At 39.3% G+C, this 17,214-nt stretch overlaps 1 protein-coding gene across 1 annotated transcript in view; it reads left to right on the forward strand.

The window, feature by feature from the left end:
- The window catches only part of FHIT (fragile histidine triad diadenosine triphosphatase), a 421,294-nt gene that overhangs the window by 273,484 nt on the left and 130,596 nt on the right, over positions 1-17,214 (forward strand). The window contains exons 2-3 of the mRNA XM_054387530.1: positions 4,112-4,257; positions 5,133-5,162. Coding sequence (XP_054243505.1) covers positions 4,112-4,257; positions 5,133-5,162 — 176 coding nt within the window. The remainder of the gene's footprint in view (positions 1-4,111; positions 4,258-5,132; positions 5,163-17,214) is intronic.

Consider the following 17,214-nt stretch of genomic DNA (forward strand, 5'->3'; position numbering starts at 1 on the left):
TGAAGGTCTGATCCACTGTTGCTTTACTGCTACTTCATGTTTATGCACTTCCACTAATATGCCTGGAGTTTTAGACTACTGTCTACTGGTAGTCTTTGGAAAATACTGACATTCCTAATTGTTTAATAAATCTTTAATGAAGCTTTTAGTGTGTGTGAGGGTATGCATATTGATTTGTGTATGTGTATTTTGCTATTAGGAAAAAAGTGAGTCTGTTAAGAGGCTCCTGCAAGATCTAGAGAGGAATGTACAATCTGAAATGATAATAAGGTGTAAAGGTTTTCCACCCCTTAAAATGGAGAAGTTGACATATTAAATGGCATAGACTCTAATGATGTGGAGTGAGTCAGAGAATTTGAAGGAAATGACAGCTGTGCACATCAAAACTTAAAAATAGACTTTTCAGTAGCAGTTTGGAATGAATGAAGAAATCACAAAATTATTAATTATGGTGGTTACAGAAAGGAAAAATAAAAATCAGACTTTCTGAAGGCAGAATGGTGTGTTCAGTCATGCAGCATGTCTGCTGGATATCAGCCCCTTGTCCTCAGCCACTCTGCAAAGGCGAGGGCTGTTGCTCAAACATCAGCACTTACTGCAATTTCCAATACCATAAGATGTCTCAGGCTTCTCACCTGGCTGACAGATATGGCACGGGGCATATGGAAGACTCTTGCCCTACTGGAGTGGCAGCTGGATGCCCTGAGGCATCTCAGATGGCATTAGATGCTTTTGTCTAAGGAGTAATTACGCACAGACATAAGTACAGACTCACTTTCACTTGCATCTTTCATACACAGTCACACGAAGCGCATCGGTAGTTCATAGCAGCGTTTGCAGTGGGTAACTGCAGAAAGCAATGAACAGTTTATCTAATTTTAAGCTTTGGAAGAATTTTGAGGTGAGCAGAGCATTTATCCAGATTTTAATCTGACTGGGATATAAGGTTAAAAGTTATCCTAGTATTAAACCCAATAGTTAAAAACTGTGATTTAAAATTGCAGTGGATGGTTGCCTTCTTAATGACCTCAAATCCATGAATTCATTTTACCATTTGCCTCTTTATATATTCATAGTTAAATATAACTTGAATGTTGTCCTAATTACATTCTCATGTTAATTTAGCTCTGATTCAGAATTTCTATCATTATTCTTCTAGAATTATTTTGAAATGATGGTAAGTTGAGTAAAGATGCTCCAGCGCGTGATTGTGCCTTTGAATTATTTATCACATGCAAAGACAGAAATATGGTTAAGATCTAGTTTGAGTTGTAAATGAGTCTTGGTAACATAAGGAAGAAGTGAAAATCCTTTTTACAGGACGACATGGTTTATGGGTGTGTTGTTTGATATTGTGGAAGCACTTCACAGCCCCACATGAGTGGAAAGCCTCACAGCTTAGTAAGAAAACATCCATTGCACTGACTGGCAAATGCTATCTAGGCAGATAAGACAGATACAGTGTGGAAGAGGAGAGAGAGAGAGGTACAGAGACAGCTTGCCAAAATGACAAAGCAGATTAGTGACAGAATTAAGAAGAGAAAACAGATGTCCTGTCTTCGTCATGGCCAGCGCTCACTCCGCACTCTCCCTCTGCTGCATGCTGTGGAAACAAAAGCTCTCATAAGCAGTGTTTAGCTCATGTTTTCCACAATGCATCATGGTGGCAAGTAGTACAGTGCTATTAGAAGGTTGTAGAAACCATGATTAATGGAAAAATTCATACTTGTGGCTGTGGCCCTCGGCTAGATAGAGAACAAACAATTGCTGGTGAGGCGTGTTCAAGTCAGAGGGCAAGAAACTGCTGGGGAAAAATTCTAAAGGAAACTTGTCTTAATGTAAGCAGCAGTTTTGCTAGAGGTAAGTGAGGGGAAATTCTACATTTATAAATGGTTCGTTGACCCATGATAATAAAGCAGTGCTGCAGAAGAAGGATAATTATCTACTTAAGTATCAGATGCCCACAGGGTAAAAGCTTCCCTTCTCTCCTTTTGAAAAATGAACTCAGATTAAAAGAATGTCCTTTTTCTGTTTTAGTGTTGACATGGATTTCCTTTATATGAGTAAAATTAATTAGTTTTTCTATTCCTTTATTCCTGGTATGGAAATCAGATCTGCTAAGCAAGTTTCCAACTCTTCCCTTGGGCCCTAACTTGAGCCCGTAGCATCCTTTATGGAAGCTTGTACAGTGCGCTGGGAAGGCACAAATAAATTACAGGAGTTTTATTATACCCAGTAGCTTGCCAAGAGGTGCAGCATTTTAGAACTAAAAACTCACTAAACTAGCTTTTTTTCCCCCATCCAGAACTGGTTTATTTCCAAGTACCTGCTTTCTAAATACATATTTCCCCTTTTTACATTGTAACAAGAGAAGAGAATAGTAGTGGCATAGATGATGATTTACTAAAAAATAAAAATAAGGGTCAGATTTTCAAAGCAGATTAACACCAGAAACTGGGGCCAGTCTTCTTCTGTTCTGTTGCAAGCTGGTAGGTATGGAGCTCACCTGGAAAAAAATCTGCTCCCACTTCAGCAAATATCCATTACAATCTTGTCTGTCCTCATCTGGACTCTGAAAAATGATCAAAACCAGCCCCTCCTTCTTTATTTCCAGAAAATGTCTTTTTCGCTCCAATCAGAATTATAAATGTGATTACTTTGATAAACTTGGTGAATGGAAGCATATTGTCTCTGTCTGGATGGAAATAAATCATCTTTCCCATGTATTAATCTTTATTTCAAACGTCTCATGTGGTTCTTGAAAATCAGGTTGATGTAACCTTTGTGTGAACCTGTTAACTACAGAGCATCTCCTAGTTACCTTTCCTGGAATAGAGAGAATATTCCTGATACCTCCAGGCTTCAAAACTCAGTAAAAATAAATTAAGTTGACTATAATACAATGGCATAGAACTTCATTTTCTCTGCTCCTTTGAACGCTTGTTTTAATACTGGAAAAAAGAAGTTGTTAATTTTCATAGCCTTTGGTCATGAAAGTTCAAATGGCGTTAAAGGTGATTTTAAGGTCTTCATTCTGCAAACACAATACTGTAAGGCAGGAAAAAAAAAAAAAAAAAGGTCTGCAGGGAATTGAAATGAGAACCAAATCTTAGGTACTGCTTGTTGGATTTACACATCTGAGGCTCTGCTCAAAATTCCGACCCCATTAATAATGCTACTAAATTGACTTTCAAGGGAGGAATCATAGCAATTATTAATTTCTGTGAACACAGCAGATCAGATGACTGTGAATAGCGTCTGTGTACTTCCATTGTTTGCTTTATAGTTTCATTTCACTGACTCATGAAGCGCAGTCACCAGTGCAGATAGAATAAAATCAAAGTCTGTTTACAGTATTGTGAACACCACGCTTAAAAGGGAATAGTCTTCATTATTTTCATGTATTTCTAAAAACATATGATATTTATAACAGGTGAGCACTCCTATATTTACAGTGTTGTGAACACCACGCTTTAAAGGGAATAGTCTTCATTATCTTCATGTATTTCTAAAAACATAGATATTTATAACAGGTGAGCACTCCTTGTGAATGGCAATTAAACTGATGTAGAGGTAAGTGATCTGCTCTTATCAGCATCCTGGCAGCATTTTTCACATTTAGGTACCTAAAATTAGAGGTGTAAGACCAAGTTTTTCAAAGATCCATCCCACATATGTGGAAAGCATTGTGAAACTGCTGTCTCTGATGACACACTCAAACCCTCCATAAACTCCTTTGGCTTTCTCCCGTTTTTAATCACAAAAGGAAATGTCTTCCATTCTCAGATGAGTTAAATACAAGCATCTCTCTGTCAAAATGGTAGTTTTGAGTCTGTAAAAAATATGCTCTCCTTTAGATGTCTCAAGATACAGAGCTTAGTTTAGTCATTTTGTCTATATCTGAGGGGTTTTAAGGAAACTTCTGAACGAAACATCATATGATTCTCTGTATTTAGCCTTATGCTTTAGTTGCTCTTGCTGAAATCCTCAGAGAGGAAGAATTTAGGTAGTTCAAAAGTGATTAGAAGCAGGTTACAGACTAAGGATTGAGATGTCCTTCCTGTGGGACTACTCAGACTTGCATTGTGTGCCTTGACAACACCACCTTCAGATGTCCTTGTTTGTCCTCTGCGGCCAGTGGAGCGTTTCCGTGACTTGCGTCCTGAAGAAGTGGCTGATTTATTTCATACGGCGCAAAGAGTCGGCAATGTGGTGGAGAAACACTTCTGCAGCACCTCGCTCACCATTTCCATTCAGGTTTGTAAACCAGTCAACTAAAAAAAAGGTTTAATGGTTTGCTTTATCAGGCTTTCAGTCTTCTTCCCTAGTCCAATGATGAAAGGACATTCCAACTTCAAGGGACAATAAATGCAAAATAATAATAATAAAAAAGGACTGCAGTAGCTGCATTGCAGCCTGGCAGATTTGGCATTGAAAGAAAAAAAAAAAAAGAGAAGGCAAACCAGCAGAAAAGTGTGGGTCATTAATAACTGCAAAACTTTGGAATAAGCCTATGAACGTTCCCAAGCACAGTGATTGCTTGTCAGTACTTCAGCAAATACTCTTCTTTCAAAGACGTGTTTGCAGGATTGACCTAGGGAAGGCAGCCACATCTCCCCATTCAGCAGGTAACCCGCTGCTTGTGATGGAAACAAATAATTCCTGCTCACAGCTATTTATATGCAGGCAAAGACATGTAGCCATGTAAATATATTATCCATTATGACCTTTCTGTTGTTTGTGCAGGGTGCTTTTATACCAAAAAAGGCAAAGCTCTGTTTAAAGCAAATCAAGAGACTGAGCCCATTTCACTAGAATAAGAATTTAAGCAAGCATGCTTTGATTAAATTCTCTCTGATTTTATATTCACAAAGATCAGAAATCTATTGCTAGCTATTAAAAAATGTGATCTGAAGGAATGAAAAATAACATCCATCATTTTTGTGGTCTAAGCAGTTCCTCACTTTGCCATGGTCCGATGGGAAAAAAACTTTGTGTCGAATGGTCCCCAAGAAAATGCACTGAATTATGATACAGTGAAATTGGATGTAAATCATTACTGAGACAATGTCTGAATTCCTGTGTGATCCTTGTTAGCTCCTCTAACCAGAGACTTCTCCCTTTGCTTACAGGATGGCCCCGAGGCTGGACAAACGGTGAAGGTGAGTGCATATTATGCAGAGTACAAATTAAGAGACAATTACAAGAACTAATAAAAGATCAAAACTAGTCATCTGCAGACCATTGCTGCATCATTATCTCATCCTTGAGATCAAAAAATCCCAAGTGTACCATAGCTGTAAATACTTTTTATTGAAGCTGCACATGGTGTTTACAGGTTTTCTTTCTGGACAAAAATTTTCAGTCCTGAAAATGTCTTTTCTGAGCTGCTGGGTGTATTTATGTGAGGAAAACCTTAGAAAAGAGGCATCTGTTTAAGTTTTTTGTTTGTTTTATGGAGAAAATATTGCCCTTCCATTCAGAGTCTCTTTGTTTGTCTTTTTATTGCCTAATGAGTTGTAGCTAATTATAGGAACAGTTAAAATGAACCACATTAGGAAAATATACCTTTTGTCTGTGCTTTCTCTCTACATATTCATATCACATTCTTGTTACTGAAGTTCAAATGTAATGGAGCCAGTGAAGCTTAAAAACAGATTTTAAGTGTACTTCTGGAAAAAAAAAAAAAAGACTGGGGGGTGGAGGGGAAGAGAGGATTTATGATTATACTCTCCACTTGAGTAATAACATAGATAACATCCAAGATGGCTCTCCAGCCATGTTTCACTGCCTCATAATGCAAATGCAAATGCATGTGTAGTTAGATTATATGCCTGAGCATTAGATAAAGGCTATTTTTTACATTTGGAATCAAAGGAAAGTCAAATATGGCTCTGGGTTAGCACATTGTAAAATCAAATTAGATGTCTCAAAGAAGCTGTTTGGCTTGATTAAGATAACTGCAACAACCAAATGATGGCGTATAGAAACATTTTACTTCTTTCCAATTTGCTGTCTTGACCTTATTTTTCTTACTCCTTTTTATTGCCTGCTTTGAATACTTAACAGAGAGGTAATATGGAGAGATAAAGAGAAATCTGAAAATCCCCAAGCTTTGAAAAGCTGAGGAGTGATGAGGAGATGTAAAACAATTTAACTCAGTACTGCAACAAAACAGATTCCTTACCTTGTGGCTTAGAGTGCACTGGGTGGGTTTCACTGGGAATGCCTGTTGACAGGTGAAGGTCTCAGTTTAAATACTTTCTGAAGTAAATTTTATCACTGACACCAACATGTTTTAACAGGAAGATCATAGGGTTTCTTTTAATATTTTGGGGAAAGATGTTTTTTTCCCTGTGTAAAGAAAGGGTTTATAGGAACTATTATAGTAAGAGGTGAGAAAATTTGCTGATATGCATGAGAAAGCTAGACATAAAAATTCCTGTCTGTGATTGTGAACAGCTAAAAATTATTAGGTAGGCCTTAAAACACCAAGAAATTCTGTATCATTTTGTATTTGTTTTGGAGTTGAAGAGTGTTAAGTGATAACGTGTCCAATACATTGCAAAATTGTAGCCACCCTTCATGCTTCCTTCTCACACTTTTAATAAGCAGTGAGATGAAAATGACCCTCTCTTAGAGCTGTGAACCCCTGCACTCTAATAAAGAGTGTTGTGTTCGTAAATCAGAGGTTAGCAGTTTGCATTTCTCTACTTTTCTGCCTCATTGGGCAACACTGTAATTTATCATCGTCACTTTGGGATGTTTATCATCCACAAATGCCAACAACTATTTTCTTCAGAGAACTTAGAGCTTTCAAAACTTGAATTGGGGGGGTGGGAAATCACCATGATCAAGATCTGTAAGGTGAACAGTACAGCAGATACATTAATAGCTGGTTCCACTTAAACTGCTTGGAAGCAGAAAGTTTGAAAAATCTCCTGTGATCTACAGATAATTTATGAAACTTAAATTCAGCATGTCAGTGTGTTTCTGTATGGGTTTTCTTCATGTAGCAGAATGCACAACAATCCAGTATTCCTCTAAGGGAACTTAGAATTAAAATTTCTGGAACAAACTAAACATTAGAAAAACATTCTAGTAGTAAGAACAACAAAGCATCACAGTAAACATCCAAGGGAGTTTGTGGATACTGTGTTTCAATAGGTGAGGCAAGCTATGGCAGGAGCTAATTAGGTGTGGCTGATCTTGCTTTGAATGGGTTCACATGCCAGATGGCTTCAAGAGTCCTTCAATTTATGTTTTGTATAGTTCTGTAGACCTGCATTAAATACAGGCTGCTGTATATACTATGTAGGAAAAGAACTACAGGAAGCAGAGAAAGACTACTAGTTCTTAAACCAGGCAATGCAAAGCTTTACTGGAAAATGGGATGAGCTGTCAGCATAGATGAAGACAAAAACTGATTGAGATTTTTTTTTTTTTTTCAGAAAAAAGCTAGGAAGTTCTCTTTATTTGTCAGCACAAAGGAATGATAATCCATGCACAAGAAAAATCATGGACCTTAGTTTGAGTGTGAGTCTCCGGTCATTCTTTGCTACGGAGATGAAGACAATTATATGTGCAATGCATGCACCAAGTGTAAAGAAGATTGCCCTTTCCATATGATTTTTGGATATAAATTAGTGATAAGATTGGCTGTGAATATTATGTGTTTATTATGCTCGTGTGTGCAGGTTTCAGTCAGATGTACCACACGCTACAATGTCAGGATACTTTAGTGGTGCCTCATGGACTGAAGCCTTGCTAGTTACCTAACAGGGAGCTGTTTATAATCTAACAAGTAACTCTGCTATTGGTGTACACTGATTTGTGTCCTCCTTTGAATTTAAGCCAGCAGAGCCGGCGGGGCAGTGTTCTAGGGAAGGTTATGGTCCTTTCAAATATTCCCATTATTGCAGTCTCTGTGTTTGCCTTGGATGGGTACCTATACCTGACCCTCAGATCCCCAGTACTTTGGAAGTGTAGATGGGTCTTTTCTCACCCTTTAGCAGCTGGAAGTTTGCCAAGGAATTCTGACCCATATCCCAGATCTCAGGCAATAAAATAATATGATATATTGCTTCATAATATTTATCATAGCTGCCCACAGATTGTGCCTATTCCAGCCCTGTCACCTATTTATGAGAGAGACAAATGTCCCTCTTCAAAGGTCATCACAGACTTGCACGCTTTCTGTTTTATCATAAAATGTTCTTGCATCAACTCACCTCAGCATCTCTGAGCAATGTGACAGCAAGCATAATCATCTTCCAGTATTAAAGACATTTTGAATGCTTGTTTTTTCTTACTTGAGAAAGGAAGGAAAATGTGTTTAGGTCCTCTCTTAATGAATATTTATCTCTGGAATTCTGAGCTCTGTCTTTCTTGGAGAACACAAACCTCACAATGTCCTTTTGCCAGGAGTGGAGGATAAGTTCCACACAGGTTCTGTTTGAGAATGCCTTAAATATCCAGGCAATTTCATGGATCAGGGAAATCAGCTCTGCATCTTAATGCAGGACTCTTATTGCTATGTCAAGTGAGTGATGTTTTAAGATTTCTCCAGTATGTTTTATAGCCTTTTTTTAACATCAAGACAGCAAATGCTCTAGCTGCCTTGGTGGATGTATAGCATAGTGTAGAATAAACTCTCAGGTTTACCTTTTATGTGAGATTCAATCACAAGAAACTCCATGTACTCTGTACTCTTTAAAGGCTAAACAAATCAAGCTGGCAGGAACATGATGCAACTAATTTATCTGTAGAGACAAGATAATATTGCACAGCAAGTGTCCATTGCACAAACACATATGAATACATGCTCTGTTCTGCAGCAGTGTTAAAGTCTCCTGCAGTTCAGCACCTCCACTGTTACCCACGGGTAAGTGTCTGCCAATTACAGGTTCACTTAAATAAATGAGAAATTGTGGCTGATGGTGGCAGTGTGGGTATATGTGCAGAAGTTTATTTCACACATTCCACTAATTATTTTCCACTGAAGAAGGTTATCTCACGATTTTTTCTTTTTTTTTTTTTTTTTATGTGTGTGTTGTGTTTTTATTTCCCAGATGGTTTTTAAATGCTGTGTTAAAACAATCCACCTGGCTTGCATTCTTTAGAAATCTTAACCTGAACTGTGGAGTCTGGAGTTTAAGCCCATGGCAGACTGCTCTTTCATACTATTTGTCTGCTTATCTCTGGAGCTGAAGTACTAGACTTCAAGTTTGAGTCTCTAAATTTAATCAGATCACATTGCAGACTGATTGCATCAGGATTAAATTCACTAACTGCAATACTCTTGATGCCTCAGCCTGCTTTCCCTACAGACCTGCAGATGTGAGTCCTTGTTTAATGGGGTATTGGAAACCACCTTTTGCTCTGTTAAAAGACAACAATAAGAAGCTGGCATTTGAGAAATGTAAAGATTTTTCTTAACTCTAAACAAATAGAAAAATTCAAGTAGAGGTAAAATGGGAGAAAGAAACAGGTTTTTGAAAACTGGATCATACTGGAATGTGAACCAATGGTCTTGTTTTCTTTACTCTTAAGAACCATGATTCTCTTGAAAGCTTGTGGGATGTCCAAAAAGATTTGATGAAGTACAGCAGTCTCTTTAAATTGGTTTGAGAAACACACTAATAGTATTTGGTTGGAGACTAGATAATATTGCAGATAGGTAATTGGTGCAGCAAATTCAGTAGTCTCAGGGCTGCTATGTCTGTTTTGAGCTCCTAATTTTCTATCTGTTTTGGTACTATATGTAGACAGGAGTGGGGCTTTGTGTGATGTTAGTGTTGTATGTTTTCAAAGCTAGGGTTATACTGCCCCTTACAGAGGTGAGGAAGCAGTAGGGATATCCAGGTAGTTTGCCCACTTCCCTCAAAGCCTTTTGCTACCTCTTTGTTTTCTCCTCACTCTAAATAATAATTCTTGCCCTTTCCTTCAGGGCCCTCATTAAAGTATGCCTTCTGATGGTCTGATTATCCCTTGTCCAGACCTATATTTTCTATGATGCAATTAATAGATACAGTCTTAGAGTCCAGATTTCTTCTTTACTTTGTCAAATCCTTACTTCTGTTGATTATTTAGTTTTTGGTTGAACTATAAGCTTTCCAGGAAAAGCATCGCATTGCGTTTTTTGTTTGACATGCTTATAGTCCACTGCTGGATGTATAACTCTCCCTTAGTACAAATAATCACATGCAGGACTAGAATGAAAATGATTCTTAAGAGTCCCATAATTTGTACAGATCAGTTCCTGTGCTTAAAACACAGTAACAAAGAGTTGACAAAAGTAAGAGGTGTCTGTGTTCAGTAAACACCCATGTGAAGTTATAAAGGTTTTTTGAGGACTGGAGAAGATGAAAGAAAATTGGCTATGTGGAAACAGCCTAGTGATTGATGGACATGACACCATCCTAACTGAGAATACCAAAGGCTCCAAGGCACTGATAAATTGAAATGATGACCTGGATAATGAAGTCTGATCCTGAAATATCAGGCTGTGAAGTTCCCTGAAGGGATGGGGACAGAAATTTTTGAAAGATTCTCTTTAGCAGTGAATTATGATGGTTCTGAATCTGGATGATTTTGAATTTCCAGTAGTAAATGTCATGACATGCTGTATCCCTGACTTGTAACATCATTCTCTGTCCCTGGACAAACACAGAATAGTCTGTTTGACTAGATTTTAAAGAAATAAACTGGAACAAAACAGTAACCTGTAACTATAAATGAGGAAAGTTAAAGAAATTTCAAAATATATAAGTTGAAGAATAGTAATGAGAAGGAAGATGTCACTATTCTGTGCTAGCAATTCTACCTTTCTTTCCTGCCATATGGATTTCTTAGATGAATATTCTCTTTTAGGTAGTTTGATTCCAAAAATACCCCCAGAGCTAGTCAGAGTTATTGACACTGTCTAAATCATACTATAATAAGCTAGGAAGTGGGCTCAAATGTTTGTTCAAAATGTCTTAGTGTACAGATACTAAAGGTCAAGTGGCTCTGTTGTCCACATCCAGCTCTTCCCTTCCTGGGCACGATCCCCTTCAGCAGCAGCTGACCGCTGGCTTTTTTGTTCTCAACAGGATCAATAGGTGAGGGCTAAACTGTATATAGTGCCTGCAGACCTGCAAAGGTACCTGCAGACAGCTGACATGAAGGGTGTGTGCACTTTTCAGGGGCATGGATATGCTTGTCCCAGTCCCCAGCACCTACATCATGCGCCAGCAGATGCTGCAAGCCCAGGGAGAGGGCAGGGCTGGGGGTGGCTGTGCCAGTAGCTAGTTCAAGTGGAAAGTGAGCAGTCACCCCAGGAACTGTAGTCATGATGGGACACTGATTCTTGCTGCCCACAGCGACCTGACTGATTACTGGAGGGAAGAGTTAAACACTGACAGGGCTCCCCACACTCCTACCTTCTTGTGCAGCTCTGGAAGAGCCTGCTCTTGTTTTGACTAAAGCATTTAAAATATACTTTCTGCATATTTTTTCCTGGTATGTGTTCAGATATTTACAGTTTTCATGACAGAAGAATCTTGAACAAATCAGTCATTCAGAAAGGTTTATTTAAGAGGTTGAAAGCTCTTCATTTTTTATTATTTTTTTCCTATAAGCAGTTACATTTCAAAATGAGAAAGTATTTCTAGCAGAAAGTTGAAAAAGTTTTCTTATGAAAATGGCATAACAGAGTATTTTGACAACAAAACTCTTTATGCAAACAAAACCTCTTTTAGAAATGCTTTCTGGCTTACTGAATTGCAACAAAAAAAAAGTGGCAAAAAAAACCCCAGTGCTATGGGGAGGGATTTTGAGAAACCCATGAATAGCTGCTCTAAGTGCTGCTCTTCATTTGCCCCACAATGAGTGAGATTAGGATCAAAACCCCCATGTTTTAATTAGGAAGTATCTTTCCCTTCTTTGTTCTCAAGTTACAGCAATATGTTTTGCATTTAAATCATTCTCTCTCTGAGTATATACAATCAATCAAATGCCACTCTTGAGTACAGGTCCTACAAAAACCCTATTGTACTGTAAATGCAAACCCTCTAGAAATCCCAGACAAAGCATGAGGTCTAAAACCATTAATAGCATAGTCAAGGCTGTCTGATTAGTTTTTGTGTGGTTAGTATATGAATTTCTTTCCAAGCTCCATCTCGTCCATAATACTTTTTCTCTTTGCCAAACTTAGATCTTATAAACCTCCTCATCTAACAGGGAATACTTTATTTCTTTCTTTATTTTTTTATTACAAAACATTACTTTCAGCTAGAATGTAACTCAACAAGAAATGTCTAAAAGCATTCCCGTTTAATTCAGATGTGTAACTCGATGCTGTTCTGTGTTTTGTAGTAGGTGGAAATTGTTTATTAAGCAACTGTTGCAGAGCTACATTTCAGTTTAATAGGTTTCTGACTACTTCTTTCTTAAAATTAATATAATGCTTTGAAACAGAATATTTTGTTCCAGTGCTCTGACTTCATGTGATTTTGCACTTTTGTCTTTGCATTCTTACCTACCGGGCACTGCTTTTGCTCCCTCCAATAATCCACCATAGAATCATAGAATAGAATCATAGAATCAGTCAGGGCTGGAAGGGACCACAAGGACCATCCAGTTCCAACCCCCCTGCCATGGGCAGGGACACCTCACACTGGATCAGGCTGGCCAGAGCCTCATCCAGCCTGGCCTTAAACACCTCCAGGGATGGGGCCCCAACCACCTCCCTGGACAACCCATTCCAGGCTCTCACCACTCTCATGGTGATGAACTTCTTCCTCATGTCCAGTCTGAGTCTCCCCACTTCCAGCTTTATTCCATTCCCCCTAGTCCTATCACTACCTGATATCCTAAAAAGTCCCTCCCCAGCTTTCTTGTAGCCCCCTTCAGATACTGGAAGGCCACAAGAAGGTCACCTCGGAGCCTTCTCTTCTCCAGACTGAACAGCCCTAACTCTTTCAGTCTGTCCTCATAGGAGAGGTGCTCCAGCCTTCTGATCATCCTGGTGGCCCTTCTCTGGACACCTTCCAGCATGTCCAGATCCCTCTTGTAATAGGGGCTCCAGAATGGGATGCAGTACTCCAGGTGGGGTCTCACCAGAGCTGAGTAGAGGGGGAGAATCACCTCCCTCGACCTGCTGGCCATAAAACTATTCCTATGCTGACCACAGATTAGAAGGGATATCAAAGGGTCATCTGCAAAACAGACTACTTCATGCCAACCTGTGCCTTCTGTAAGCAGGCATTTCCCTACCCTTAAACAGTTTTGTGGATGAGTTTATTGCCCAAAGGCATTTTCAGTTGACTGATCTGTGTTAAACTTTGGTGCCTCAGCTGTCTGGCTGGATGCTGTGACATCCAGAGTCTCCTAGGGAAGGGCAAAATCACAGCGCTTTGCTCATGTTAATGACCCAGCTTCAGCTAAGGAGAATCCATTTATTAGAGTCCTGGCTGCCTTATCAGTGCAGTAATAAAGGAAATGTTAAGTTGGCTCCATTTTTTTTTCCTTAAAGTCAGCTACTCTTCTGAAGAGAGCTAATTAAAGCTGTCCCTGAAGCTTCCCAGTTTCCATGATTTTTTTGCTAAAAAAATGTCAACAGGGAGAGGGTGCACATAAAGTTTTTGTATGTAATAGCAAGGGAATGGAGGCCTTTCCTAGTTCTGTAGTCCTTTATCACATGAAAGTGTAGGTGGTTACACTGTCCTGTAACCTGCTGAAATTCTGAGCAGACCTCAAACACTAGGGTATCTGATCTAATCCATGCATGTTAGTCTGTTCTGGCAGCACTGTGGTAGTCCATGTAGGAATTTCAGAGAAAAAAAAAAAAAAAAAGCCTCTGCTTGGAATGATTTAGAAATGGAAGACTAAGGTTAAAATAATGGAATAAAACTTGCTCAGCAAGCTCCAGACAGTATGACAGGGTGAAGAGCATGTAATATTTTTACAGGTTAAAAGAAAAAAAAAAAAAAAAGTCAATCATTCTGGATACTGCAATGGGTTTTGTATCGTGTTAGTTGCAATCCAGGCTGGACAAGTCAACAGTTTCTTGCATAACAAAGCAAAACCCATCTCTCGAGCTTCATTTGCACCATCCCTCCTGAAAGCTGCTTGAGTGCCCTCTAGCAAGACTGCACATAACAGGGATGTTGCTCATTCCATGAAGCTAAGCTCTAGTTTGAACGAATTTGAAATTTGCCTTTAAAATCCAGTATCTGTAAGCTTTATCAAATACCCCCTCCACTTTTGGTTAGTGGTAGGAGAAGCACACCCTGGTTAGTGACAGAAATATTGCTTGAATTGCAGTTCTGAGGCGGAAGGAGGATGGCTGCCAGTGCACCTCCTGTGTAGTGCTCACCGTTTTGCATTTTCCTTTCACTTGCTTGTAGTGATGGGAGTAAAAACCTGCAGCTTATGCAGTGCTGCTCATGTGGTGACACGGTGTCTCAGCTAGTTGTGTATTTCAGAGGTCTATGACTCCACACTGGTGTTTTGTTTTACCCTTTCAGTGACAGCTATTGAGCAATGCTTTGCTGCTTGCACTGTGGTGCTTTGTTAGACCAGTGAGGTATAACACTCCCTGAAGAGCTGGAGAAACGCTCTAAACCTTCCCTTTTGCAGTGCAGAATTCTGAATGCCAGTGTCACCAGACACACACATATACACATACCAAATGTTAAGAAAGAGTCTTTGAAAAGAGAACAGAATAATCATGAAACAAAGACTGATTCTTGCTTAAATGTAGGTGTTTACCTGGTAAAATTCAGTTGATAGGTTTGTCCTCCTCTCAGTTTTGCATTGCATAAAAAAACCCCAGCATCTTGCTGGAAAGCAGCTTCACAGAGAAAGACCTTGGAGTGCTGGTGGACAGCAAGTTCTCCATGGAACAACAATGTGCTCTTGTTGCCAAGAGAGCCAATGGGATCCTGGGATGTATCAAGAAAGGTGTGTCCAGCAGGTTGAGGTCTGCCCTGGTGAGACGACACCTGGAATACTGCATCCAGTTTTGGGCTCCCCAGTTCAAGAGAGACAGAGGCCTGCTGGAGAGAATCCAATGGAGAGCCATGAGGTTGATTAGGGGACTTGAGCATCTCCCCTATGAAGAGAGACTGAGAGCCCTGGGAATATTTAGTCTTGACAAGAGAAGACTGAGAGGGGATCTGATCAATGTCTATAAATATCTGAGGGGTGGGTGTCAAGTGGAGGGGGCCAGGCTCTTTTCGGTGGTTCACAGTGATAAGACGGAACAATGGGTTCAAACTTGAACATAGAAGATTTCACCTCAACATGAAGAGGCACTTCTTTACAGTGAGTCACAGAGCACTGGAACAGGCTCCCCAGGGGGGTTGTGGAGTGTCCTTCTCTGGAGACTTTCAAAGCCCACCTGGATGCATTCCTGTGCAGACTACCCTAAGAAGTTGTCAGTCAGGATTAATATTTTTAAAAAATACATTATTCTGTGCCCGAATTAGCTGTTGCTGCTCATTATTTTCTTTTAATACATAAACACTCTGCAGCCCCTTGATTTAGAAGGAAAAAAAATAGAATTACAAATTCTGAGTAGTGAATTCTGTAAATAAAAGCATTTCTCTGTATTTTAAAAATTTCTTTTAATATATTAATATTTCAGATTTCTAGGAATGATACCACAATTGACATAGATTGGGGAAAACCAGCTGAATCTTTCAACAATTACACTGTCCCCTTAACTGAGATTACAGATAGAAGATTTGAGGAGAGAAGCTTAGATGCCTTAGATACTTTGACTCAGTTACTTATTTTGGATATGCACTATTTACTTTCAGAGAGGAAAATTCACCTGTAATAATTAGCCAGATGAGTAAAATACATTCTGAAGCTTGCTCTTTTACCATTAGGTCTCCATACACGTTTTTCTTTTCCATTACAATCTGCCTTTTTCTGGAGTCTGAAATGCTTTGGTCTCTTTCAGGAGTTCTCAGTCCCTTGATAGGTGCAGCAGACTGCTAATTCAATTTTACCAACCAAATTGTTGTACCAAAAGTGATTTAAGAATGGGCCAAGTCATTATTTCTGTTTTGTTGAGCAGATGAAGAAGCTGGGACTGATAGCAGCTCTGTCCTTCACAGGCAGTGCAGACTCACAGGGCACTGCCTGGCCTTCACCATGCCAGGAATGCTCACCTGTATTTGTGATGTTTTCTTTAAGTTTTATATTTGCACCATGTCTTGCTTCTGTTCTGAGCTTTTCTGTCTCACATCCCTTCTCCCATGATCTTGGGCTTGGCTTTGTGCAGGTTGTGGAGGGGATCCTTTGTTATGGTGGCAGTGCCAGGGAGAGGGGACAGTGTGTCTGAGTGGAAAACCCTGAGAAACTAGTTTGGTTTTTTGTCATGGAGGGAACCCATTAAGGTTATGACTACATGGAGAGATGCAAACAGACTGGTTTTGTTAGCATGGGCTTGGGTTTGGGCTAAGAGGCCGCCTCTGCTTCTGGTCTGAGAATGACATATGCAGTCAGAACAAATTGTTTATTCCTGTACCTGTATGCAAGGACCAGTGCTAAGTGTGGATGTGCCCATGCACATATCCCCTCTAAAGAAATCCTGCCCAGTATTGATTCAGAGCAAGGCTCTGCAGCCAGGAACAGGAGAAATCTATAGCCTGTTGTAAAGGCAGAAGATTGGAAAGACATCCTGCGTGTTGCTGTATTGCTTAGGTCTTTAGGAGAAAAATGATTTCTCCTTTTGTGATCTCCTAGATTATTATCTCTGAAGAATCAAACAATTTCCTTTTCCATTCACAGTTTTGGTGAGTTGCCTCCTTCATTGCTACCATGAAAATCTTCATTTCATGTTGTCTGCTTGGCATCACTGATCTGCATTCTCTCTGAGAGAGGCTGGAAGTAGAAATTAAACTAGACAAGATGAAAAGTGCTCATGTCTTGATCTTGCTTGTATAGAGATGTTAAAATCTGAAATGCTGAAACCCTCTATCTGATTTCATGAGTGTTGAATTTCCATATCTAATTTCAAGAGTAGCTTTTAGTATTTGAAGTGAAGATAACGCCCAGAGATAGTGCATTTGTGCATTTCTACCTTTGTACATTTTTAAACTTTTGTTTTAATGGATCTGTGAATGAGCTTTGTTAGTTCTCCACTGAGAAAGTACAGAAAAGACAATTTTACTGCAATGTTTTCTTACCCAGCCTTCTAGCAAACCTCAGTTGGAAAGG

This window comes from Indicator indicator, chromosome 15 (assembly GCF_027791375.1).
Source record: "Indicator indicator isolate 239-I01 chromosome 15, UM_Iind_1.1, whole genome shotgun sequence".
NCBI lineage: Eukaryota > Metazoa > Chordata > Aves > Piciformes > Indicatoridae > Indicator > Indicator indicator.